Consider the following 27848-nt stretch of genomic DNA (forward strand, 5'->3'; position numbering starts at 1 on the left):
CCTCCACGCCTAACAGCCAGGGACCCGATCAGTCTTTTAGATACTGGCATTGGCAGGCAAATTCAAAATACAAGACATTTATAAGCATGTATAAATGTTACATTTGATTTTGAAGCCAACCAGCACCCTCTGACACTGGTGCAGCTTGAAACTGCTGAGTGATACATGTAGCTCCCCAAAAAGGGCTGCAGGGGGCAGCAGTGGGTCACAGCCTCGCCGTGCCGTTTCTGATTGGCTCCTACGTTTTCAAGTGACGTCAATGAAAAGCCCGTATGTACACTTCTGGCATAATGTCTCCACGTGTAGTGCGTGGTGCGTGTCCGTAGAGAATAGACATTATTTTTTTTCATTTATAGAATAGTGTTTTCATTTATGACCGACAGACGAACCTGAGGCAAGTGTCCGTGTTTTATTCGTACAAAGTGTGTTACCACAAACTGAGTGAAATGAGCAGAACTCCATAAGTGCCGGTAGTTAGCTTAGCTAGCTACCACCGCTAACGACAGTAGTAGTAATTGACTTGGTCGAAACTAAAGTTTCAGCCTTTTCTTTTTCTTTTTTTAGTAATTCTTAACATGGCAGTGGCAACGCAGGAGAAGGGCAGAGGGCTGAGATTTGCCGAGCAGCAGCTACTCCGCCACGGTTGGGAGCAAGGTGAGTATAGGCATTACGTAATGTTTGGATTTGCTGGTGCGTTTGACTCACAGAGCAGTGAGTGGTTAACACGCTTAATCTCATGCTCCTTAGGAAAGGGCCTAGGAAAGGGCGAGAACGGCATCTCCGAGGCAATCAAAGTCAAAGTGAAATGTGACAAGGGAGGGGTAAGGGAGGATGACTTCTGTGACTTGCTCCCGTCTACACTATATGTCCAAAAGTTTGTAAACGCCTCTTCTAATTAGTGAATTCAGCTACTTTAAGGTGTACCCGTTGCTGACAAAGGCACACGCAGCTTGTATAATCTTAGTAGAAAAGCATGGGGTGCTCTGGAGCAGCCTCACATGAGCCAGTGGTCACTATGCCCACTGCCAGTTGTTGACTAGAGGGGTATGAAGCCCCCCTAGCATTGGCCTGTGGAGCCACCTGTGCTTCTGGAGTGATGGAGCTCCACCTCATACCTTAGGGATTGAGTAGAGTTGAAGTGGTGTTTGTGATCCAAAAAATAATCATCCAGCAGCAGTACCTGTCCTCACTAATGCTTTTTTGGCTGAAAGCAATCACATGCCCGCAGCAATGTTTCAACACCTAAAGAATGGAGGCTGTAACTGCAGCGAAGGGGGGATAATCTTCCACCCTTTATTTCAGAAGAAATGTTGTAAGAGCAGGTGTTGATAGACTTGTGGACATATATTGTAGTAAAGCTGATATCTCACATTCTTTGAAAGATTGTAAATCAACACAAATACAGCTGTGTAAAATCATGAAGCGTGCGTTTATGTTTTTTTTTTCACAGGTTGGCCATAAAGAAGGTGAGCAGTTTACGTTTCACTGGTGGGATCATGTCTTTAATAAAGCCTCTTCCAATTTGGCTGTGGAGTCAGGCCAGGTCAGTGTCTTCCAAAAGAAGAAAAACATGCCACATGATTAAGATTTAGCACACTTTAGACTTTATAAACTCCTGTGTTCACTACCAGGACCAGAACCTGTAACAATTCACTACAGTATTCATCCTTCAGGTTTACATATTTTAAATGTTTGCTCTAAACTGAGCTGCTGTGCAGTGCATTAAGTTTGAGCATCTTTCACTGTGGGGTAGGATGGTGTGGTGCTGAAGAAAGTAGAAGGAGAAGAGGAGGAGGGAATGATCTCAAATAAGAAGCCACGCAAAGCCAGCTTAAACAAGTCTTCTCTCTATGGCTGTTTTGTTAAGGTACGGAACCTACAGAACAAAAGAATGGAAAACGTGTAATGGTTGGATGAACATCTCATCTGTTTTTGATTGTGCTGAATTCCTTGACACTACAAGTGTGGTTACATGGTCTAAAGAGAAAAATAGGGAATAAGCAAAACTAAAGTTGTGAGGCAGTAACTATAACTAACTACACTGTTAAAAATGATGATTCTTTAAGGGTGTTTTAGTAAAGATAGTTCTCTATAGAACCATGCACATTCAAAGAACCATCTGCATGATCAAATGGTTCTTTGTAAGGTGAAATCATTCTCCACATTGATGGAGAATTGGTTGTATATAGTTCTGTATAGAAGCTTTTTGAAAAGGGTTCTAGATAGCACCAAAAAGGTTCTGCTATTGTCACAATGTCAAGCTTGTAACAGTAGGAGAACCCTTTTGGTGCTATAACATAGATTTTTCAAAAAGCTTCTGTATAGAGCCGTATAAAACACATTCTCCATAAATCTGAATAACTTTCGCCTTGCAGAGAATCATTTATCATGTAAACCATAAAGAACCATCTTTTTAAGAGTGTAATTAAAGTTAATTTAAGGAGAAAATCAGTGAGTATTTAGGCATTTTTGTCATAGAGAGATTAAGGAGGTGAGAAGTGTTCTTCAGATGACCTCTCAGTCCTAAGTGTAGGTGTAAGTGTCACATATTGTGAGCTGTGTGATTAAGCTAATCTCACCTTTTATAATACTCTCTGCCTTTTCTAGTCAGCCACTCTCCTCTCGGGGGAAGAACATCCTGAACGTAGATCATCCAGCTCAGATGACAGCAGCAGTTCAGACGATGAGGAGAAGTTAGACCTTTCCAGCACCACCAAGTAAGCCCCAGACTAACAACGTAGTTGTCACTTTACTTCCAATATACACATTTTACAAAATAGAGCTAGGCTGTCTTCTGTGGATTGGTGTTCTACTGATATTGAATAGGTTCTAATGGGGAAATTGGTCCACTTTTCAAAAACATTTTGATGAAAGAGACAGAAGTTGTTGGCCTTATTTAGTTGTTTTATAAAGCAACACCCATTCATATGTGGGGAGACAAAAACTCATGTCCAGGTTTCCTTCATCTGGTTTGAAATGTATACATTTGTTATACTTTATTGATCTGCTTACAAGAGGAACCTTATACAATGTGCATGTTATGTAAGGTTAGATATAGCACCAAAAAACTGCCAGCACACTTACCCCTCTCTGTCATCTGTGCGCAGGTTATCTGATGAAGCGTTGATGAAAGCCTGTGGAGGACGCACTGCACATAAGTAAGCACAAGACACTCATTTCCTCAGACTTACAGTAATGGCAGATATGCAGTGTTTATGATAAGAAAGTGTTAAGTGAAATGTAAGTGTTCTAAGTGAATGTCTCATTGTGTATAGTTTTTAGGTGTATCTAGGTGATATGCATGGCTCCTTGACTAAATGAATGTATAAGAACCTTCAAGTTTAGATGAATGCATACATAATGTATTCAAGTTATTTAGTTATTTATTTTTCTCCCCCAGAGGTGCCAGGCACGGCCTTACAATGAGTGCCAAACTAGCCAGACTGGAGCAACAAGAGCAGGAATTTATGGCAAAGTATGGCAAGAAGATACAGACAGCCAAACCTACATCTCAGAATGAAGATCCTCCTTGCTCGACTGAGTCAAGTTTCAATGGTGGCTAAGACAAAACACAAGAAATCAAAGAAGAATAAACAGGACTCAGATGAACTCTCAGACAATTGTGCCCAGGAGGGTGACACCAATAGAGAAGTCGCTCAGATCCAGCATAGTGACCCGACATCAAAAAAGCAAAAGAAACGGTCAAAAGAGAAACCTTCAGAAATGCCAGATGCTTTAGTGGACAATGATGAGACAGTCAGCACCGAGAAAAAGAAAAAGAGAGACTATTTCAAAAATGTGATGGCTCCTGCAAAGGAAGTGAATGGATCCATCCTCTTGGATGAGGATTCTGCACAGAGCTTTCAGCAATGTGAGGAGACTGTGGCACCAGAGACAGACGAGACTGCACATCCACTGACAGGTGACAGGGTTTCCAAGAAGGAAAAAAAGAAAAAGAAGAAACACTCTAAACAAAAGGGTACTTTAGAGGAAGAACTGAGTGAGAACAATGTGGTGGCCAGTGAGGACTCAGTAGATACTACAAAGAGTCATGGACAGGAGCAGCAGGAAGGGGGCAGTGTTGTGCTTCAAACTGCATGCAACAGTGTCCCCAAGAAGAAGAAAAAGAAGTCCTCCAAATCCAATAGAGAGGAATCCTCAGCTACAGAACTCGAAACCCCATCTGTTTTAGAATCCAGCACTGTAGACATGAGCACTACAGTAGAGAATATGGAAGCAGCTGCTGGAGAGAGAGAGAAATCAAAATCTAAGAAAAGAAAACAGTGCAGAGAGGAGGATCAGAATGAGGTGCTTGTAAACGGGTTATTAGATGAACTCACAGAAAAGAAAAAGAAGAAAAAAAAGAAGCATGAAAAGTAGTTTAACTTATTGGATTATATAAATTGAATACTTTGAACTCAAGAGGCATAATAAGCATGACTGGAAACAATTTCTGCTGAAGTGCCTTAAGAATCCTGTTGTATTTATGGTCTGATGGTGATCTCTGAGGGTTCAGTGTCACATTCACCCCAAAGATCACAGATTTTACATTGCCTTAATGCTTTTAATGTACTGTGACTTATGATTTGTTATGCACTGGGAAAATGTATCATTCTTAAATTGGTATTGTAACTTGTTCCTCCTTATATACAGCAATAGGACAATACAATATATACAGCAGTAGGGCAAGAGTCATTAAATGAAACAAATCTACTTAGATCCATGAACATGCTCAATGCTCTTTTGTCACAAACTTTGACTCTTTAGTTATGAAATGAATTGAATTTTGAAATTAGCCACCATTTAAAAATAAGCTATTTTGTTTACAAATCCCTTATGATGCATGATCCTCATTTCTTTAAGATGCATGCAGATATCCAAAAAGGGCATCACATCATCATGAGACATTTTACATTTTAACAATGATAGTGTAAACAAAACAAATGGCCATGACAGAAGAGATCAGGGGCCTATGTCACGAAGAAAGTTCTGCATAGACAGGGTTCTTGACTAAGTTTCAGCTCACAAAACCTAACAACTTCCTCTGTTGAGCCAGGTTTAGATACTCAATTAACTTGATTAATCTTAATGGGTGTACACATGAAAGCATGACATTTATGATAAACATTAAATCTTGGGAAACATGAGTCGTTAGCTGCTTTTTTTATTTTTTTTTATATAAAACTGCTAACATGCAAGTATTTATAATGGTACAAAAGCAATGCTGTATCCACTGCCACCACATGACTCCAGTTATTACTCCAATGAGTGCTTATTGGAGTAATAACTGCTTTAGATTTTTAACATCTATGTAGAGATTTACTTCCTCTGCTAAAGAGCGAATTTTCTTCACATGATTGATGCCACAAATGTCATAAAGGAAAAAAAAAAAGTCACAGAGGAGTCCGCCTTCATCGTCTCTGTTTGGTCCAAGGGTTGTTCATGATATGAACTCCTGAACATAACCTGCTTTGAAGCAGGTTAAGCATGCAACCTGAGTTGTTATGGTGATGTAGCCTAGTAAAAAGTAAGCCACAGTTGGAACCAAGCTTAAAGTTAGCTGGATAAGCATGAACTCCTGCCTCATGTATCATGTCCCGGATGTGGATGTAATTCTGCTGAGCTGTGAAACTTACACACAATCTTCAGCAAGACAAAAATGTTGCCTAATTCTAGTGAACATCCACTATGGTTTGCATGTAAACTCCAGTGAACAACTTTGAATGATGAAAATTTAAATAAATAATATTTTTGGGGCTCTGTGCTAGATGGGCCCTTTTACTCCATATCAGGGGTCCTCTTGCCTCAAATGTTTTTCACATTCTTACTTCAAAAGAAAAAAGTATCCTGTAAAAAGTACTTTCCCAAGTTACCCCATATGCTTGACATCCTTAAATAGTAAACTTTTGTTTTATGTTTGTTGAATCGGTTAGTAATAGTCAGTGGGCTATTACTGATTTTTCTATCTGCATTTTTATGGAAGTGGGCAGTTAAGAAGGTCAGTTATTTGCAGTATAGGTTTTTCTTGGCCATTCCAAAGCTCTCATCTCACAGATCCATTTATTGTACATGTTACAGTAATTTGGCTCCCAGCTTTTCTGAGCATTGCTGCTAGGTTTTGTGAGTACACAACTATCATCCGATTGTTTTGGGGGGTCAATCCAGAACCTGTGAAAGAGAGTGCTGTGGTTTAGAACAATAAAAAACACTGATGCAGGGCTGTGGCTAAACAATGTGATCTTGATCACATTCAATGATGTGATCTTAACCTTGAGTTGATTCTTACCCATTCTTAAGCGCAGTACCAGAGGTCCAGGCCCAGATTCCATTCTTTTTATTAAGTCCAATCCAGTACCCATGATATTTATCATAATAAGAAGGAGTGTTCTGCCTGATGAATTCCTAAGTGCGCATGAAAGATGAGCACATAAAGGTAGTTGTGGGTGAAATGACACTAGAGGGAGTCATACTACAAGCAAATGACTCAAGAAAAAGTGCAAAATCTAACAGAACTGAACTAGATATTTAGTTCACTAGTATCCACTACAACTAAAAGTACTACAACTAAAAGTACTTGATGCCTGTGTTTAGATTAATAATCCAGATGAATTTGCTCTTCTTTGAAGCTCACCTGTTCCTCTATGTTGTCTACGGTTACTAGGTCTCCTCCTTGTTCAGTGCAGTACTGCTGGCTCTCTGCCCAGGTTCTCCAGTTTAAGCCTGTGTGGAATAAGTAACAGCTGGACCCGTTCTGAATCCAGTTCTTCCTACAGGGCCCACAGTACATTTCTGCAAGAGAAAACATTTAGATTTGATTCAGAATAGATAGATATGGTGCTATGCATGTGTTCCACACCAAGATTATACCAAAAAAGGAACTTTTGAGGTGATGATGGAGAAAGAGAACTTCTCCTACCTCCATTATTTGATTGACAGAACGCACGGACTGGAAAACTGGAAAACTGTGTGATGAACCTCAGGGCCGTGTTTAACTGATCTCTCTGTGCAACCAGCTCTGCATTCTCTTTCTCCAGTGCTGCTTTTTCAGCCCGCACCTTCCAATGGGCTGTGGTCTCATTGGTGTGAAGTGCCTGCAGAAGACGATTGTAACTGGTTAGGTTGTTTTAGTGCTGATTGACACTTGCCATATTGAACTGCCATGTGGTATGGGTGACATTTAACTGCTGAAGTTCTCACCAAGACGGCACTGTACTGGGAAACCTGGGTGATGTCTGTGAAGATAAAGAAAAGGTGGTCATGTATCATGTAATGTCAGATCCAGTTTAGGTCTAGTCCTGGGCAATAATCTTCAATAGAAACCACTACTGACTGCTTCATCTGTGACTGGAACACTAGGCAGAATGTGGTACAATTTCAAATGGGAAGAGGCAGGACTTACTCATTACACTCATTGCCACGACACCTGCCAGTAAGAGAACACACAGCAGCCCCAAACAAGCTGTGGCCCATCTGTATGATGCAGCGCGGGATGCGGCCGCATCAGCTACGAGAGAACACAACTATTATGTGATTGCAAAATTTTGTTCATAGAGCTGACTGTAGAGCACAATCAGGCTGAAGCCTGTTATCAAACTCAACATAGGCACATCTCAAGTGGAGTTTTCAAAAAAAAACAAACAAATTGCATAATAAAATTATTTACACGTAAGCAAAGTCATTCAGAGTGGTTTGGTGTGAAATGCTCAGTTCTAGAGAAACTTGCAGAGATAGAATCGTTCACAGTGGTGGTGATAAGAACCAGACATCCAAAGCATTTAATGCCTCTGAAAGCTCCTTCACAGAGCATTATTACATGAAATTATTATAAATATGCTGCCTGATGTCTAAGACATTGATTTACGATAGTTTTGACTTAAGCTTTTGGGCTTTTTTTAAATACATGCGGGGCGTTGTAAGACAAAATATTACCCAAAGAAAATTATTTTTGGGAGATTTTCACCATTTCATCATTACCAACATTACACATAAAAAGGCAGGTGTAGGTTTACTGGTCATTTTGGATAGTAAATAAAACTCTTTTCTATCACCAACACTGTAAAGAAATCAGACTCAGTAGGTTTTTCTGTAATGAACCACTTCATATCAAAATGAATTACTCTATATACAACTCAGTGATTATTTTGAAAAAAAAAAAAAAAACTTTTACAAGAATGGAATGCCTTCAGAGACAGAAAACACCTCTGATGACAGGTAGGAGTCTGATTTAACTGAATAATAAAAACAAGATAGTAGCTATAATGGTGCTAATACTGCTATGTTAGATGATCATCTTTTTTTGTAACGTTTTCAATATATGTACTCAGTGTTTTGACCGTGAATTGAATAAATACGAGTATTTTATATCATTACTCTATACAATCAAATATACACTATATGTCTAAAAGTATCCTGACACTCCTTCTAATTAAAGAATTTAAAGCACATCCATTGCTGGCACAGGCAAAAAGCTGCATGCACATCTCTACAGAAAAACTGTTACTGTAGATTAGGTAACACTAGAGCAGTCTCACATGAACCTAAGATCACCATGCCCAATGCCAAACATCTGCCAGAGGGGCATGAAGCCCCCCAGCACTGGGCCATTGAGCAGTGAAACTGTGTTCTCTGGAGTGATGAAGCTCAAATCAATACCTTTGGGATGAGTTGGAGTGGAGTTCCAGAACTAAATCATCCAACATCAGGACCTGAGCTCACTAATGCTCTTGTGACTGAATGCAATCAAATCCTCACAGCAATGTGCCAACATCTAGTGTAAAGCCTTCACAGAAGAGTACAGGCTGCCACTGCAGTAAAGGGGGAGATGAAATCTCCTAATTGTCAAAGTCAATTCTCCACAGCCATGGAAGAAGTATTGGACAGATGTTGGGATACTTTGGAGTATTTATATTCATAAAGTATGTAAAGCATATGAGAAAAAATACCCTGAAGTCAAAGAGTCCAGATAAAGTACAGTCTTGCAATTAGAAATGTGAAATCTACCAACTAAAGCAGCAGATCTTTCACCTGCAGGCTCAGGAATGCTCTGTGATGGAGCGTCTCTGTTCATCTTGATGTCTGAGTACACCACCTCCTCAGCCGGCCCCGCTGCTACTTAGAGACAGAAACAGAATTGAGGCAGAGGCTTCACTAAGCAAAACAAGACTGAATGAGGCAGAAGAATGCGCATGCTACACTTTCCCTTGTGCCACTTAATTTAGGACAGATTTTAAAAATCTTTAAACTGCTGGTAAGTTTGCATTTGGTCTTAACACCCTGAAGCTATTGATACTATTAAATTCTCTCCCACAAGGCAGGTACCCTTTAAAACCATGAGAATGGTTTTAACATACAGAAAACTGGTTTTATATCTATTGATTAATTTTCATAAGCTTGAAATCCTCTTCTTACCTATTTAGCTTTTGAATTATATGATGGTCAGTTTCACACATAAAATGATATATGAATGTTATCATTATTGCTATTATTATTATGATATGGTCTTATGATGTTTTCTTTTATTGTCTTTGTAGTTATTTCTAGTAATCATCAGTTACTGTTGCGGTTTGAGCCACCAAACTGGAAAAAAATACCTACCCCGCTGAAAAAGTGTCATAGAAACTGTTAAAAGTTCCTGTTGGTTCCTGGTGGTGTCCAAAAGCCACTAATGATATTTTGTGTTTTCCTGATGGGTTGATATCACCATGTAAAGGACGCTAATGGTTTAACAGGTTTTCTGAGACTGATTACAGATGCATCTGATGGTTTTCTAATGGGATCTAAAGATATCATACAGGAAACTATTGTTCTTCAATGGTCACCATTAAGCCAGTTCCCATTAGAAAGTAAAACCATCAAGTTTAAATCCTAACGGTTCTAATGGTCTTTTTTCAGCAGGGTACTCTGTAAACTCTGTGACATCTCATAGACATTCATCAGGCCAGCGACAACATCAAATTGGAAAAAAGTGGAAAGAAAAAGTAAAACTCACCTTTAGGCTTCGCATCATCATATCTATTAAACACTACTGTAGAATAGAACACCTCACCCTCCATCTTCACACTACAGACTGAGGACACAAGCAACTGAAGAGTGATATACTCACACAGGAAAAGCCTCTGTGGTGTTAGACTGAACTAATGGCTTCTGCTTGTGTAAGAGTGGTGGAAAGGGTCAGTATTTGGTCATGCTTTGGAAAGTACTACTTTTGGAAATTCACGCAGTGCCTAGTCGCATCCTGTTTGTCATGTAGGTATGCAGTAGAGTATGACCAGTTTCAGGCTACATCTTGTCCAAACAGAACATTTTTTTAAATATGTACCCACCACACGGAATGTGCCCTGCTGACCATTACATGACCTCACCCAGCAGCAACCTGGACTTTGACAAAGTCATCCTGTCCATAGAGGGGACAGGCCTAAAGTTCAGCTTCAGCAGAATGCCAGTGGTGGACCAGAAGAATTTATACCTTGCCCCAGTATACACACTTTATTTGGGCAATATCTGAATAAATAAAAGGCTGTTGTATTCTTCCATAGTGGTTTTCATATTATATTGATGATATAATCAAAAAGCCAGATTTAATCATAATCCTCATAATCATCTCAGGTTTACCTGGACATTCAATAACCCCCCCTAAAAAATAAAAATAAATAAATAAATAAATAAATAAATAAATAAACAAACAGGAAGAGAGGAAGGATATCACTTTGTGTGATGTTTTCATCTAGGAAGAGTGTATTTCCACACTAGGTACTTCAACATCTAAACAGGACTGTCACATATGTTGAAAGTGTGACTGTCATGGCAGCTGAAGCATTGCTAATACACTATATACTGTATGTTATGGACGTTGTGCAAGTGCCTGTTTACACACTGCTGATTGTTCAACATCACAAAACTACATGAACCATGTCTGGGAACCATTTTCTTTAAAATGATATTCTGTCAATTCTGTGAGGACCTGGTGTAGGGTCAGCCCAGAACACAAAATAAAAGTGGGCTCTCTGCAGGGCAACCCCAGGGTTCTCTCACAATCCAAAAAATGGCAACCAAAAATGAAGCATCCCTGCAATATATATAGCTCTGCCACATATTCTTAAGCTGACGACTGCTCCTACACCCATCCATTTTTATTGATAAACTGGGCAGACCTGATAATTCTTCTCAACTGACCTGTCCTAGGTCCACCCACAAATGTCCCTTCATAGCAGCTGGGAGCTTTACAGAACATTAGTAAAAATCCCATTCGACCCAATGAGAAACTGCACAACAAAAAAAAGCTACATTTTGTGAGTTATTACTTTCAAAAGACTCATTCTGTACACCTGTGAACGCTCACGCTGTTGGATCAGGTGTAGCATGATGGCAAATTCAACATAATTACAATATGTCAGCTGAGTAGAAATTTAAACCTGAAACTCAACGTTACGTAATACCAAGATTGTGATCCAAGTAATGTATGTCTGCGTTATGCACATTTGTTTTCTATGCTTTGTTGAAAATATAGGGGATGTAGAGCTGGGCTGCCCCTTCTGTTTAACCTGTTTGATGTTGTTTATAGTTAGAGTAGTGAAGGTAGTGTTTTTGTTATGTTCTTTTCATTTTTGCTGGTAGATTTGTTAGTTAGATGTTTTTTCTAGGTTTTTGGTTCCTCCTTAAAGTTATATTCCCTCTCTTTTTTTATGTTTATATTATAAGTGATGGCTGGCTACAAAGTGTCTAAAAATGCAGAGCACTAAATAACTTCATAAATCTGCAATTAATGTTTTTTCTATTACCTATTAATTGTAAATTCCTCTTTGTTGTGGTCAGGCGACTGAAAGGGCACGCTCGCTTCCTCATTGTTGCGTCTAACCCCTAGGAGACGGAACATAGCACAGACGTGTAACGGATAAGAGTGTGGTCGCATTTTGACCACAGGGTGGCGCAGTAAAGAGTGCAGTGGACTATTTCTTATATGTGTATTATACACACACACACACCCACACCCACATATATATATATATATATATATATATATATATATAACAATATGACACAATATTTTGCTTTTGGCTCCCAAAACGTTTCAGGAACAGCAATACAATATAAAGTTTCCAGAATGTTATGGAATGGTTTCGATGAAATAACCTAAGGGGAACCATGTTATAATGTTGCGTTCTGTGTTTGCTGGATAAGCAATTGCTATTTAGGGGAAATTTTTGGATCTTATCGCTTCAAACAGGAACACCCAGAAATAAATGACTATATAAAGACAAAGCTTCAGTAAAAATAGCCTCGTAACATTTATCATTCTCAGCACTGACTCAAGATCTTGAACACATCTGTTGAGGAATACCATGTGCTTGACTGCTTTCTATGAGGGACAGACACTCCCAGCAGTACTAGAGTTAAATGGACAAATTACATCACTCCTCTCTTTCCCTGTCTCCACCCCTCCTCTGACTCCCCTCTGCCCTCCCCCTCTCCTCCCCTACTATGAAAGTGTCTCTCTTTGCCGGCCATTCAAGCAAGTGCCACTGAGGCTTCTGGAGGCAACTGACCCTGGAGCCAGCCTTTCGAAACAGACACTAGAGCACAGCCATACAGGCTACAGCATAGTGCTGTTATTGTGGACCTGAACCAGGCCGCCTCTCACTGCAATGGAGATCCCAAGTGTCCGGCAGCTGCTCCCTCACGTCGGAGAGGAGAAGTACCAAATGCTGGAGCTGAACAAGAGGCTGGAGTCATACTTGGGCCGTGTGAAGCTGCTGGAGGAAGAGAATCAGCTTCTACGGGGGGAGATCCAGGCACTTCAGAGGAACAGAGATACCAAAGGTCAAAGGCAAGCCCACGAAGAAGCCCTCAACCTGGCCAGGAGAGAGGCACAGGCTGCCTGGATGAAGAAGGATCGCGTGGAGCTGGAGGTGAGCAACCTCGTAGAGGAGATGGAAGTGCTGAATGCACAGAGACAAAAAGAGAGGGCAGCGCAGGCCAAAGCTAAGAGAAAACTAGCAGAATACAAGAAGATGATGGAGGACGAGTGGAGGACGCAGATTTGGCTAAGAGAGCAGGCTGCTCACCTTGAGAATGAGGTTTCGCTGCAGGTGCAGGTCCACCAGGAGGAGATGGCAAGCCTGAAGTCCACAAGTGCCCTCTCAAAGCCTATACTACTGGCTCCTCAGCACGGCCAAACCATCAGCCTCCAGGGCCTGGGGGAAGAGTACTCCCAAAGAGCGGCCCTGGCATGGCAGGTGGCAGCAGGTGTGTATCAAAGACAGGTAGAGCAGCTGGAGGACAGCCTGAACCAGGCCAGAGCTCACATGGCACAGATCAACCAGGAGAAGAAGGAGAATCAGCTATATGTGCAAGATTTAGCCAAAGAGCTGGAGAGCACAAAAGTCAAGAGGGAGCTGCTGGAGAAGAACATAACCCAGCAGAGAGAGAGGCAGAATCAAGAGCTTCAACAACTTCAGGTAAAAATGAAGACTCTGCAACAGCTACTAATTCTTATTCATGTGAGAATCGAATAAATACAACTAAGTTCTACTTGTTATTACATTCAGATTGTTGCTGTTAGAACAAAACCCTGCATCTCCATTTTTGTTGTTTTACATTTTTGACATCATTTGAAGTTGTCCTTTACATTGTGTGAAAATTTAATGAAGAATGGACTAATAGAAATAGAAGTGGTCCATAATTACTTGAAAAATCTCTTTACATTAACTTACATTGAAAGTCAAGATGTTTTTTTCCTTCTCCTGTAACGTTACTATTTTGGAGATACAAGGTTTTGGTCAGACGGTGCCTATTGTCAAACATCTGGTCCCATTACCAAGCCTAAAAGCATTAGGATAATGGAATTAGTGCTGTACTGCCAGATGTAATCAGCTTGAACGGTGAGAAATTATTTTTTAAATCAATATGTGATGCAAAAAACAATGACTGGATTTCATGTCATTGTTTCTTGTTAAAGCTCAGCTGAAAGGAAGCAAATATGAAGCAAGTCAACTAAAAAAAAGGCCACAACCAACCACAACCAACATTCCTTAAACATAAAAATGTCATTTCATGCGAATAGACTGCACTGAGCAGTACGCTACAGAGAAGATGAAGCTACAGAAAAAGGAAAAAACCTTAAGATTTCTCACTCATCGTTTTAGTCACTGGTTGACAACACGGAAAATGACAGTGTGCTCATTATTGAAGGGGTTATGAGTCTACGCTGACGGAGCCCATTACAATTAAACTTCTTATCTGGTGGTCTCCAGTACTAAGAAGCCTTTTATTTGCCATAGAACCACTCACCAAAGAAGTGCTGTGTAATGCATTTTTGTGCCCCCCCAAATTCCTCAAACAAAGATATAGTGTGTAAATAGCTGGAGAGAAATTTAATATGTTTTGGAGGTTTTTCCAAACTTTTCATGTCTATCTGTCTACAGGTTGAGGTGGAGGCTCTGGAGTCAGAGAAAGTGGATCTTGGGGAGCAGATAGGTGATCTGCTGGTTGATACACGTGACCTGCTGCAGACGAAGATGCGTCTGGGGCTGGAAGTGGCCACTTACAGGTATTTTTATCCTTAAAATTATCTTCCTCCCTCTCTTCCACCGTGCCATTCCCTTAGGAAAACAAATCATAGAAGATAATAACATGTAGTCTGTTTGTGCCAGTCACTCCCCTAGTTTTTCAACACTCTATTATACATCTCCTCCAATTCAAGGAAGAGCATAGCACTGCTGCTGCAAACTATAAGAGTTGTCACTGATATAAAGAGCTATTTCAGTTGCCCTGGAAAGGGGTAACCTTAGACTTTAGATAAGTGACTCCAAATGGGCTTCACCGTATCTGCCATTCAGCACTGCCCCACACCCATGCGTTAAGATACAAACTGAAGAGACAAGCCCAGGAAGTCTAGAGTGACTAGGGTGAGCCATTTGCATAACTTGCAAAAGCATTCAGATCCTTGAAATAATCCATATTTTTATGCACTCCTAAAAATAAAGGTGTAAACAAGGCTATTTAGAGTAACGCTATGAATTAAGCACTTTTGATTTGCTTAGAAAAACCTTTCAATGGACGGTTCTTTGAAGAAATATTTTTTGTAAATGAGATGTGCAAATGTGAAGAACTGTTTTACAAAATGTCCACATAACATTGTGGCTCTTTAATGTTATTTTTCCTAGAAACATGCATCATGCACCAAGCCAAGAACCATTTAGGAACTTTTATTTTTAAGTATGTACGACATGCCCTAGTGATGGACCACTTTTGTTTCTGCTCATCTTTGTGGTTCTTTGTTAGGTTCTCAATTTAAAATTTAACTGTGTGCTTATGTTGTGAGTGCAGTGTAAATCTTGGCTAGAAACGTAGTACATTGTTTTAGTAGTTAGAGTACGCCCCATTGGGCAAATACTGTGTCATCAATGACATCAAAACCATATAACTGCATTTTGTTAGATTTTTAGTTTTCTTTTTATCGTTTACGCTGTGTAAAACATTCATGATAATTTGATCAATAAAAATAGTTCAAAATGACATTTTTCATTCTCCTGTAAAGTTACCATTTTGGGGATACATATATTATTATTATTGGGACAGCAACAATGTGCACATTGTCTAAGAACTCAAAGAGAACTAATTTGAAAGTTATATTATGATATGCCCATTATTAGTAGTTGTATAAAAGATTTTTTTTTTCCTGAGGGTCACATTCTTCCCAAGTAAGTATTCCCATAAAAGGGAACACTCATGGTTGTGTATGCTGGAATGGGAATAATCCACACGTGTGAAATAAAAATAAGAATTACGGCTGCTCTGTCTGCTCATATAACCCGGATCCAACAGCCACGTTCTTGCTCTCACGCTGGTGGATCTGACTGTGTGTGAAGCCTATCATTAGTCACGATGATGTGTGATGGATAAAGGCACCAACAGTGGCCTGTGTGCTGCAGATGGTCTGACAATAACAAATCTGAAACTTCATTTCCATAACAACAGACTCCGGCTCTGGCCTGCTGCTCAAGGGCAACAAAAGCCTTCCCGCCCCCTTCCTTTCTTCACCCTCTGTGTTTTAGAAAGTTCATTCCTCCACACACAGCAGACCTTAATCCTTTACTAGTGTAAGCTAGCTGCAGTTAACATCTCTCGTCACAACTGACTAGGAGATGTTGACCAAAATCAAGGCCTAAAGTTCCAAACCTCAATCCTAAAAAAGGTGGGACAGTATATGAAATGGAAATAAAAACAGAAAGCAGTGAATTTTAAATCCATGTTGACCCGTATTTAAAGGTACAAAGGAAATATATTAATTCAGAAATTAATGATGAGAATGTCGTGAAATGGTCAAAAATATCTTGACAGATGATGCAATCATGCTTGGGTATATAAAAGGAGTATCCAGGAAAGGCCTAGTCCTTTATAAGCAAGTATGGGTTGAGGCTTGTGTCAGTCGACTTTTTAGACTGTTTAGATTGTTTATGGAAAGATTAGTGTTCACCATCCCAGCTGTTACCAGTGTAAAGTTCAAAAGCCAGGATCTGTCATGGTGTTGAGAGGGAGTTGCACTTGCACATCTGTGAAGGCACCATTAAAAGATAAGTACATATTTTGTAGCAACATATGCTGCTTTCTAGGGAATGCCTTTTTCAAGGATGTCTATGTTTATTTCAACATGACAACACCAAGCAAATTCTGCATGTGTTACAACTGCATGGCTGTGTAATCAGAGAGTGCGAGTGCTAGACTGGCCTGTGTGCAGTATAACGAAAGAATGACACAAAATTATGCGTTCAAGACTGGATCAATTGGTGGGGTCAGTCCCCAAACCATTAAGAAGAGCTGTCAGAATGAAAGGTGATGTAATACAGTCGTACTCCCAAAAAAGCTCCCAAGATTTTTGGTATTTAGATTTGTATTATGTATAAACTGTAGTATAATGCCTAAACTGAGTCTAGGACTTTTTCAAATAGGTAGTTGGTTGTGAGCTCATGTAATTAAATGTAGTGATATGCATTTTATTTTTAATTTAAAAACACACCAGTGTTTTTAGAAAGGCTTTCCATTTTCATGTACATTGTGGGGTATGTTCTAGAAGGTTCAAGTCAGCACTCAAAAAAGTGTGTGATTGGAATTCTATGACTGCCTTTATAGTAATAACTTTAACACTTCTTTTCCATGTTCTTCAGAGCTTTGTTGGACAGCGAGAGCCTGAGAGTTAACGGCCAATCAACAAGGAAGACCAGCATCCGGACAGAATCTCTTTTAGGTGATTTTTTTTTTTTTTTCATTTTCAATATACCATCACACATCTGAGCTTTACAGAATGGTTTTGTCGACTTCAAAAAATAAAAACATGGCTTAATTCAACTTATTTTTAAAGTCAAATAAAATAGAGTGTTACTAATAGGAGTATAAACACTTATAATAAAGGTTCTCTACGGGACGAGGTACCAAAGCATATACAAGAAATGAAGCTTCACAGCACTCTACTTAAGAGTCAGTGATTCATCTCCGATCCTGAATGACACTGATAAGAATGGTCCCAGTGCTCAACCATATCACTGCCTGTAGTGCGCAAGTGTGTGGGGGTGGTGTATTCACTCTACTAAATGGAGTTGGTCCTGGTAATGGCAGACTCCCCATCGGTCACTAGACCAGATGGCTGTACTTCCAGTAATGGGGCCTGAGAGAGACAAAGAGAAGATCAATATCTATCACCATTACTGTGTACTACTGTGTATCCTGATAATTCCTCTGTGAGAGGGACAAGGGCTCTATAACCATGATTGTTCAGTAAAACTTTGCCAAATCTAATAGACTACGTTCCCTTAGTCAGATGTCTGCCCATTCAGTATTATACTTGCATCCCAATCATTATTAAAATGAAACAATGCAAAAGAAAACAAAACCACAAATTACAGGGATACAGAATGTGTAATACTTCCTGTGTATTACAACAATTTCTCTGCTTTTTCCTAATTTTGTCCAACCTATGTTACATCTGAAACACCAATCCTTTCATTTCATTCACAGAAGCGCTTTCCAAGCCCCATGGGATTCATCCAGGCACTCAGACCATCTCAGCTTCCTCTCTCCTCAGCAGTCCACTGACTACCTCTAGATCAATCACACATTCTAAAGCCAATCTCATGACTCCCACTCCTTCATGGAGCCTGACACGAAGCACACAGGAGACACCCAAGAGGCTGCAGAATGGTGAAAAGGAAGAAGGCATAAGTAAAGGGACAGCAACATTTCAAATGACATCCATAGTTACATCGACAAGGTCTCTCACTGGAACAGGCTTGGTTCCTTTCACACCTGAGAAAGCTCATGAAGAAGTGAGCTGTACTACTGCTGTTTCTGATCGTGTGGTTCCTCCAGCTGTAGATGAGCCAGATTCCATACCAAGTGCACATATTAAAGAAGACTTAGAGGAGCCCACACTCAGTGCACATGTTCCAGAAGACTTGCAGGAGCCCACACTCAATGCACATGTTCCAGAAGACTTGGAGGAGCCCACACTCAGTGCACATGTTAAAGAAGACTTGGAGGAGCCCACACTCAATGCACATGTTCCAGAAGACTTGCAGGAGCCCACACTCAATGCACATGTTAAAGAAGACTTGCAGGAGCCCACACTCAGTGCACATGTTAAAGACTTGCAGGAGCCCACACTCAGTGCACATGTTAAAGACTTGCAGGAGCCCACACTCAGTGCACATGTTAAAGACTTGCAGGAGCCCACACTCAGTGCACATGTTAAAGAAGACTTGGAGGAGCCCACACTCAGTGCACATGTTAAAGAAGACTTGGAGGAGCCCACACTCAGTGCACATGTTAAAGAAGACTTGGAGGAGCCCACACTCAGTGCACATGTTAAAGAAGACTTGCAGGAGCCCACACTCAGTGCACATGTTAAAGAAGACTTGCAGGAGCCCACACTCAGTGCACATGTTAAAGAAGACTTGGAGGAGCCCACACTCAGTGCACATGTTAAAGAAGACTTGGAGGAGCCCACACTCAGTGCACATGTTAAAGACGACTTGGAGGAGCCCACACTCAGTGCACATGTTAAAGACGACTTGGAGGAGCCCACACTCAGTGCACATGTTATAGAAGACTTGGAGGAGCCCACACTCAGTGCACATGTTAAAGAAGACTTGCAGGAGCCCACACTCAGTGCACATGTTAAAGAAGACTTGCAGGAGCCCACACTCAGTGCACATGTTACAGAAGACTTGCAGGAGCCCACACTCAGTGCACATGTTAAAGAAGACTTGCAGGAGCCCACACTCAGTGCACATGTTAAAGAAGACTTGGAGGAGCCCACACTCAGTGCACATGTTAAAGAAGACTTGCAGGAGCCCACACTCAGTGCACATGTTAAAGAAGACTTGCAGGAGCCCACACTCAGTGCACATGTTAAAGAAGACTTGCAGGAGCCCACACTCAGTGCACATGTTAAAGAAGACTTGCAGGAGCCCACACTCAGTGCACATGTTAAAGAAGACTTGCAGGAGCCCACACTCAGTGCACATGTTAAAGAAGACTTGGAGGAGCCCACACTCAGTGCACATGTTCCAGAAGACTTGCAGGAGCCCACACTCAGTGCACATGTTAAAGAAGACTTGGAGGAGCCCACACTCAGTGCACATGTTAAAGAAGACTTGGAGGAGCCCACACTCAGTGCACATGTTCCAGAAGACTTGCAGGAGCCCACACTCAGTGCACATGTTAAAGAAGACTTGCAGGAGCCCACACTCGGTGCACATGTTAAAGAAGACTTGGAGGAGCCCACACTCAGTGCACATGTTCCAGAAGACTTGCAGGAGCCCACACTCAGTGCACATGTTACAGAAGACTTGGAGGAGCCCACACTCAGTGCACATGTTAAAGAAGACTTGGAGGACCCCACACTCAGTGCACATGTTAAAGAAGACTTGGAGGAGCCCACACTCAGTGCACATGTTAAAGAAGACTTGCAGGAGCCCACACTCAGTGCACATGTTACAGAAGACTTGGAGGAGCCCACACTCAGTGCACATGTTAAAGAAGACTTGGAGGACCCCACACTCAGTGCACATGTTAAAGAAGACTTGGAGGAGCCCACACTCAGTGCACATGTTAAAGAAGACTTGGAGGAGCCCACACTCAGTGCACATGTTAAAGAAGACTTGCAGGAGCCCACACTCAGTGCACATGTTAAAGACGACTTGGAGGAGCCCACACTCAGTGCACATGTTAAAGAAGACTTGCAGGAGCCCACACTCAGTGAACATGGTAAAGAAGATTTGGAGGAGATCCTTACTGTGAATCAATCAAAGGCTAGACAGGATACTTTTGGCCCTGAGGAAGCAGCATTGATTAGTTTGCCAGCTGGACATCTGAGTAGCCTTCCCCAGACTCCAGAGGGAGAGGCGCCCTTTAATCTACACACAGAGGATACAAAGGGTTCAGAGGATGGAGAAGAAGAGGAGACTGAGGTGTCTACTGAGATGGCTCAAATATCACATGCGCCGATGTTTGCCTGGGAGGAAAATGATACAGCGATACCAGAGGAGAAAGATGTAGTCTCTGAGCTTGAGTCAGAAAACACCAGTGAAAACTACATGCAAGAATGTAGAAGAGACAATACACTAACAGATTTAAAACAGCTTGGTGAAGACAGTGAGAACCCAGCTTTGCCATTATTTGAACAGACATCTTTGCATTCCACAGATGCATTTAGCCATGATGAGAAAAAGAGTGAAAATAAAACATGGGCAGATGATGCAAAGGAGAGTGTTGCCAACATCCCTGGAGTGGAGTCACTCGAAAGTGCACCTGAAGTAGAAAGAGAGTCAATAGAAAGGTGGGAGGAAATAGATACGACTGCAGAAATAGAAGATGAAGCAGAAGTCGAATGTTGTGGCACCGACGAGCAGGAAGGTCATCATTCTGATGTTGAATTGCAAGAAGAGGAGACAAAAAGTGATTCCGAAACTGAAGAGAGTAAAGTGGAGGTGAGAAAAAAAGAGAAAGTGTCTGATGGAGAAGAAGAGAAAGAGGAGGAAGAGAGGAAGATGGATGAAGATATTGCAGTTATAGACGAAAACTTGGCTAGTGCCGGAAAAGAAGCTATAGTACAGGACTCTTCTGCCTTAGAGCTTGAGGTTGATCCACACAGAAATTCAGAACATACAGAGCAAATGACTGACTTAGTGGTGGACACATATCAGGAAGACCAACTTTTAGTTGAGGATCACGCAGAAGAGGAGCAGATGCAGAGTGATGAAGATGAATCATTAAACATCTCTGCTTCGTGGAGAACTGACCTTGGTGAGGCAGACAGCTACGCCCAGGAGAACACGCTAGCGGACACTCGTCCCCTCATTCATTACAAAAGTGATGAAGAGACAGATGCCAACACTCAGGTTTCTCATATGGGAGTGAGTGACAGTGAGGAAGAAAGGGAGAAACATGAAGAGGTCCTCATGTGGAGCCAGAACATTGCCAAACGCTTTGATACCATGGAGGACCTGTCTGATCAGCCTGAGATCGCCTACTCAGACAACGTAGTAATGGAGGAATCGGCTCAAACTGTGGTAGAAGAGAACATTGATGAGATAACCAATGAGGATTCTGTAGAGCCTGTGAGTGAGGACATTCTTCAAGGTGAAAGTACTGATGTGGACATTAATGTTGACTTACTGAAGGATGATACTTTGGTGGATCTTGTAGAAAATGACTTCAGGAATCGTGAGGAGAGTAGTCAAGGTGCAGAAGATACAGAAAAGAAAAATCAGGTTCTCCTGGTTCAGGAACAAGAAGAGAACTCAGGTTTACAAGACTGGAGTTTCGTCAGTGAAACCGAGCGACAGGCTCTTCCATTTGAGCAGCCTGCCACTGGTGAGGATGACATTGCCATTACTAATGACAACACAGAGATGTGCTATATGGAGTCCTTCATGCAAATCAAGTCAGAGGGAGAAGGTGAAAGTGGAGTAAAGACACACTCTGACTATTTCCCCCTTGTCACAGACAAACCACTGCTTGAACCATCCAAAGAACAAGGCCTGGAAGAAGAGCTCCATGAAATACCATCAACAGAGACCCCACATTCAGATGTATTTCCAACTGAATCAAATTTGACTGAAGAACAGGCCTTTACAAAAGAGGAAGATGAGCAGTCAAATCTGTCAATGCTCACTCATGCAGATTTCACGGACAACCTTTCTCAACACAGTGGGCTGAACAGTCGGCCAGAGAGCCAGACCAACATAGCCAACTCAGACTTGGAAGAGTCCAACAGCTCAGAAGATGAATCTCCTAATGCTAGCCAGTGCTCTCAGCTCCTTAGCCATGCAGCAGTGTCAACCAAGCTTTTAGACTTCAGCAATGCTGCTACATCTGGTGAAGCCTCAAAGAATGATTCAGTGTCCTTCACAGGCCTTCTGGAGGAGGTGATGAAAGAGAGGTTTGAGGAGGAGAGCATTGAAAATTACAGCACTTCTCAGGCAGCAGAATGGGAGAGGATAAGTCAAAACAAGGAGGAAGAGCAAATTTTAGTGGACAACAGCAGCAGTGGAATGCACGGAAATACTAGCAGTCTTCCTCAAATGCAAGAATGGGAGGATTTGGACCATCCAGACATCACAGGAGCATCCAATAACATCCTCATTGGTACGACTATGGAGGACAACAAAGCATCAGGAAAGGAGGATATTTTCCAAGGCAGTGTCCTAAATGAAGAACCTCAAACCAAGGAAAAAGAAAATGACCTTCACAGCTTCTTTACATCAAGCATAAAGGAAGACATCTGGAGTGCAACAAAATTTGAGATGGCTGCTACATTTGACTCAAATGAGCCAATAGACACAACAAACACTATTCATCCAAACCAGAGCATGACCTTTGAGGAGGACTGGGGAGAGCTGGGGAGCCTGAAAGCAGCTAATGGGAAACCTGAGAAAGAGATGAGCATCTCTACAGCTCAATCAGAAGAGGAGGAGGAAAGGGAAGAGCAAGAGATGCCACAGGCAAAACAGCTCCAGTGTCAAGATGTGAAAGGTGGACAAGTGGAGGCTGTCCAGTCAGATGACTCTGTTGATGATGGAGACTCCTGGTCCTCTGGTGAGGCGTAATGCTACTCTAAAAGCATTACCGTCCCCACACACTCACAGACTTTCAATTTAGTTATATTTATTTATCTTTTTTGCTGCAGCATATATAACACTAATTGATAACCAAAGGCTGAATCTAGGAAAGGAAAATTAAAGTATAAACACTGCATATTTGTGCCTTGCTAATAAAAATGTATCTGCTTAGTAGCTTTATGTCTTCACAAGGAAAATTTGCATTGCATGAGTTCTCTTCACAGTGAATTTCCATGAAACACCTCAAATTTTAAGAAATAAACTGAATCAGATGGTACTGCTAGGAGTTTCTAAACAATGTGTCATAGACACCTTTTGTATCTGTATCCGCTTTTGCTACACAAAAGATAATACACTTGTTTAAGAAGTTTGGGATACAAATTGGAACATTCTGAAAATAAAACCGTGAGCAAACAACGCTTTGAGTTGTTTGGTTTGTGTTCAAGAGTATTTAATCAAATAATTAAACAATAGCACACAGGTTCATCCCAGTCCTGGTGATCCCATGCTCTGGACATTTTTTGTGTTTTCCCCACTCTACACACATGACCCACCCCACAAGGAGCGTGTTAATTAGTTATTAGTTAACTCAGGTGTGCTAGATCAGACAAGGTACAAAATGTGACTGGGAGCCCTTGTAATAGTATCAACCTATGAAACCAGCATATTCACCTTTATATTCACCGTGCAAGACCTGGTAGGCCACCAAAACTGTCACCATCAGATAAACAGTACTTTTAGAAAGTTCCAGTCTTGCTTCAGATCTGAAAAAATCCACGGATATTTCTGTATATCCTTCCACTGTGAGAAGACAACTCAACCCTATGAGTTTTAAAAAAAGATGTGTAGCTGACAAGAAGCTGTTACTGAGAAAAGGAAATAATAAATCCAAAGCAAATTTGCAAATCAGACAAAGAAGCTACTGGTGTTCTGAGAACAATCGTCTGGCCACGCTCGAGTCCAGACCTCAACATCACTGAATGTTTTTGGAATTACTTGGATCAAGAAAAGCAAAAAAAAAAAGTGCAGCCAACTTCTAAGACTGAACTTTGCAGGTGTGGAAAAAAATCTGAAAGCAAGTCTCCTGAAAAGAATGTATGTATCGTAAAGGTAAACACAGAAAAGTTAAGGCTGTGTAATTTTTATTAAATATGTTTTCTCTTTATTTTTCCTGACACTCAAAAATGAATAAAGTGAACTCTTACTTCTGCACAGCACTGTACCTTGTGCACAAGCATACAAACCCACAAACTATTTCTACAAAAAGATTCAGTGAATAAAATCATTAATTAAGCTTCTGCTTTGCAGCAGTTCTAGAAGTCTCAGCTACTGTGCAAAAGAGTGTCTTGATGAGCGGGCCGGGGTGCTGTGGGAGGGCCGAGGGTTTTGGCATTGTTGGAATTGTCCCAGTGTCAGGGACCTCACCACCTCCAGCTCACAATGCAGCCTAGGGCTACACCAACACAGCAAACAGGCTGCAAGATTAGGCAAAGAAACCCCGCTACAAGTAACAAAAGATGACTTCACCTTTCTCGCCATCTGCATCTCTGTGTGTGTGTTTGTGGGTGAGAGAGAGAGGGAGGGGGAGAGAGAGCCTTGGTCTGTGTGGACACAGTAATTGCATTACCTCAGCAGTCTGCAATGCTCTTTCTCTCTAAATAGGTTTCTCCATCCTTCTGCTCTGAGTCGTCATTATCCAAGTAACCAGAAATGGGCATTTGTTGCGCACACACATGCCCTCCCTCACACAAGGGCATGAGGATTTACAGGCTCCTCTGTGAGCTGTAACAAAAGGGGCTGTGGGGAGCGGCATGCCGCTACTCTGCTCTGTCCCCTCAGCACCTGTTCTCCCTCGAGACCACAGTCACATCCACCAGCTTCCTGTAGCATATGACACAGCACAATCTCCCCTGATGCAAGAGCCTGCAACTCGCTTCTAAAAGCAACTGATTTGATGAATGCTATTTTAAACTCCTGCAGTGGTCAAGACTGGAGTATGGGTAGGGCAAGCTGGTTCTAGATCAGCACTCATAGGCTGGTTCTAAGAAGACCAAAACCACATGATCACTCAATATCCAGCAGAGATTAAAGAGGCATATTTCAGTCAAGTGACCACCAAATGGTGAGAGCATGGCTTGAAATAAATGTCCTGTAGGTCAAACAGTGAGGGAAAAGGAGCACAAAATCACAGAAAGCCCTAAAAGTGTCTTCTAGGTTCAGTCGGCATGGGTGTGCTCAGTGCCCCTGAGCCATATGCCTCCATTATAGAACTTCCATTGATTTCTTCAGCCTAACAGCTGCTGGCTGATTGAAAGTGTGTAAAATTGGACAGGGCATGACTTGGCATGTCCTTCATTAGTCAATTTAATCGCCCCCGAGTGCTCGACCCTGCATTCAGATGCAAACGTGGCTCATCCGAATGATGGCACTTAAGTTGCGTGTTCTAGTGTTTAGTTGATTACTTCTTTCTTTCTTCAATTTATGTTATTAAATTACATAGTAAAAGTTGTCAGAATGGTGAGAATGTCCACTCCTCTATGTCACTCACATTAGGCAGCAGCTGAGAGGGGCAGAAGGCCAGCTTAGGGAGATCAAACAGCAAATCTGGACATGTGATAGAAGGAAGGAATTCTTGATCGCCCACAACAACTGTTACGACAAATGGAAAATTTCAATGACATTGCTTCATGAACACTAACACACTATCATGTGATATTAGAGCATTGCTGATGATACAGCATTAAAACCAGAAGTGGGCAAAGCAGCCCTAACTTCACATAAGAGTATTGCAACTTATGTGAAATGACTAAAGTAAAAGTAAAACATGCCTTTCTATAAATAAACTTGAGCAGAAGGTTCCCTACAGAACTGCACTTCTTAGCACATCCATCTATCAGCACAGGAACTGAAGTAGGTTAGCCTCTGTTCTTCTCTTTTCAGCAACCCTTTGGTCTACAATAAAATGATAAACCTCAAAAGTCAGAGGTGTGACCAATCACAAAGCAGTACAGATGCGGTCACTGATGTAACACAATCAGATTAAACATGAAAAAGGAATGAGCAGTTAAATGTTAAAGTCTAAAATGCAACCTCCAGACACCATTGCTCACAAATTGAAAGAAATGTGCTCAGAGAAGTACAAAACCAGCACAATTTTACTTTAAATACTGAATAAATATCACTGGTTATTATGTACCAGTGTTTACTTGCTACAGAACCACTGTTTTTAATACTATAAAACAAATATGCTGAAGATGTTACTAAGACGCTTATACTGTACAACAGTATAGGTTTCAACTAATTGGCAGAAAGGTCCTATAAAAGAAGAAAAAAAAAAGTTAGATGTGTCCAGAATGATGAGCAGAGCTGCCTACAGATATTCTATAATGACTGAGAAGGCAGTTTTCATACACAATGCCTTATATTTGAAGTTATCAAATCTCGAGGTAGTTAGCTTATCAATAAATTATTGTAAAAAGATGATCACAAAATATTGTGTAGAACATTTCCCAAAAAAAGCTTGAACTATTGAATAAAACATCTAAATAACTTTGGTTATTGCATTTCAGTCTACACTGTATGAGTCATTCAACAAAATACCAGCAATTATTATGAAAGTCATTCCTAACTTTTGAACAGTAGCATCTAGAGATTTCATAGTACTTGACCCACAGTGAACAAGGCATGCTTTTTCAGACATACAGAGAGAGTTCCAGACACAGACTTGGTCAGATAAAGAACATTGCCAGTGGTGGTTGTTAAGGCCAAGACTGGGATTAATCGGCCTTTGAGAAACCAGCCTTCATTGTTATGCGATACTGTATTTTAAGGAGACATATAAAAATGTCTATTGGCACTGAAGAAGCAGGCAAAGCTCCTTTGGAGGAAGTTTACTGTAAGAGTGCATTATAAGGTTGAGACTGAATGAGTTCAGATTGCTGGAGAGTTGTTATTTTTAGGTCAGCAGGTGAGCAGTGAGTGGGCAGTCTGGGACTGACATGGCCTTAAAAGTTGCACTTGACATTGCAACTGACAAACTCAGCTGACACTGTGGTCACCATATGCCTGCTGAGGACAGTGTGGAATTCCCAACAATACTCACACCCTTGTTCTGGAATCACCATTATCAGTTCTTTAGCAATGCATTGCCGGTAACCTGACCAGACCAACAATATCTCCTCTGAAAAAGAGGAAAAAATGCCTGCAAATATAGGGCTAAATTTATCACTCATGAGCATGACAAAACTGGACTGTTGTGCAATTCTGAGTTTGATCAGTGGTGGTCACACAAGTCCATACTGCCATCTAGTGGACATATGTAAAAAGCTAATTTTCCATTCTGTCTTTTTTCACATACGCTTTCTTCAAAGATTCTCAAAGACTGAAATCCAAATTAAAAGCCTCATTAAGACTGGATGGACATGGTCAGGCTTGCCCCTTTGTTCCTTAGGGAGGAAGGATGAGGGAATATTTTCCTGAAGTCCTGTAGGCCCCTGCACTGCTCAGTTTTGTGTTTTTCCTGCTCTGATTCAGCCGATTCAGCTCCCGAAGGACTGATGACGTGACTCAGGTGCAGGAAAACATGAAACCGTGCAGTGCAGGTGGACTATAGGAATGGAGTTGGGGGAAAAACTGGGTTAACAGCTTGAGCATCCAGTCCCTATGGCTGAATCAGCATAAAACCATCAAAGCACATTTGGACAGAAGAAAGAACACTCAAAATCAGACCCGCAC

The 27848-nt window shown here is 41.2% G+C and overlaps 3 protein-coding genes across 3 annotated transcripts; 2 read left to right on the forward strand and 1 right to left on the reverse strand.

Moving 5' to 3' along the window:
* Positions 1-273: 273 nt before the first annotated feature.
* gpatch4 (G patch domain containing 4) lies at positions 274-4912 on the forward strand. The gene is made up of 9 exons (XM_036578233.1): positions 274-394; positions 565-654; positions 748-821; positions 1451-1543; positions 1754-1867; positions 2608-2717; positions 3108-3158; positions 3401-3560; positions 3592-4912. The coding sequence occupies exons 2-9, from the start codon at positions 576-578 to the stop codon at positions 4378-4380; spliced, it is 1470 nt and encodes a 489-aa protein (XP_036434126.1). The 5' UTR covers positions 274-394; positions 565-575; the 3' UTR covers positions 4381-4912.
* Positions 4913-5999: 1087 nt separating this feature from the next.
* Positions 6000-10087, reverse strand: LOC118813091 (asialoglycoprotein receptor 2). The gene is made up of 8 exons (XM_036578244.1): positions 9989-10087; positions 9025-9108; positions 7400-7504; positions 7198-7232; positions 6917-7091; positions 6632-6789; positions 6287-6402; positions 6000-6168 (listed from the first exon to the last, which is right to left on the reverse strand). Exons 1-8 carry the CDS (start codon positions 10050-10052, stop codon positions 6000-6002), a joined length of 906 nt encoding a protein of 301 aa, XP_036434137.1. The 5' UTR covers positions 10053-10087.
* Positions 10088-12512: 2425 nt separating this feature from the next.
* nes (nestin) lies at positions 12513-23391 on the forward strand. The gene is made up of 4 exons (XM_036584029.1): positions 12513-13454; positions 14421-14545; positions 17163-17242; positions 18010-23391. The coding sequence occupies exons 1-4, from the start codon at positions 12642-12644 to the stop codon at positions 23100-23102; spliced, it is 6111 nt and encodes a 2036-aa protein (XP_036439922.1). The 5' UTR covers positions 12513-12641; the 3' UTR covers positions 23103-23391.
* The last annotated feature ends 4457 nt before the right edge of the window (positions 23392-27848 follow it).

Source organism: Colossoma macropomum, unplaced genomic scaffold (genome assembly GCF_904425465.1).
Source record: "Colossoma macropomum unplaced genomic scaffold, Colossoma_macropomum, whole genome shotgun sequence".
Taxonomy (NCBI): Eukaryota; Metazoa; Chordata; class Actinopteri; order Characiformes; family Serrasalmidae; genus Colossoma; species Colossoma macropomum.

Bases quoted from the DNA above. Each gene is read 5' to 3' on its own strand.
- gpatch4 (XM_036578233.1), top strand. From the start codon at position 576: ATGGCAGTGGCAACGCAGGAGAAGGGCAGAGGGCTGAGATTTGCCGAG. The intron at 822-1,450 runs GTAAGGGAGGAT...TTTTTTTCACAG, and splicing joins TGAAATGTGACAAGGGAGGG to GTTGGCCATAAAGAAGGTGA. The intron at 1,868-2,607 runs GTACGGAACCTA...TGCCTTTTCTAG, and splicing joins TCTATGGCTGTTTTGTTAAG to TCAGCCACTCTCCTCTCGGG.
- LOC118813091 (XM_036578244.1), bottom strand. From the start codon at position 10,052: ATGGAGGGTGAGGTGTTCTATTCTACAGTAGTGTTTAATAGATATGAT. The intron at 9,109-9,988 runs GTGAGTTTTACT...GTCTCTAAGTAG, and splicing joins TGATGATGCGAAGCCTAAAG to CAGCGGGGCCGGCTGAGGAG. The intron at 6,403-6,631 runs GTGAGCTTCAAA...ATGCGCACTTAG, and splicing joins TAGACAACATAGAGGAACAG to GAATTCATCAGGCAGAACAC.
- nes (XM_036584029.1), top strand. From the start codon at position 12,642: ATGGAGATCCCAAGTGTCCGGCAGCTGCTCCCTCACGTCGGAGAGGAG. The intron at 13,455-14,420 runs GTAAAAATGAAG...ATCTGTCTACAG, and splicing joins AAGAGCTTCAACAACTTCAG to GTTGAGGTGGAGGCTCTGGA. The intron at 14,546-17,162 runs GTATTTTTATCC...CATGTTCTTCAG, and splicing joins CTGGAAGTGGCCACTTACAG to AGCTTTGTTGGACAGCGAGA.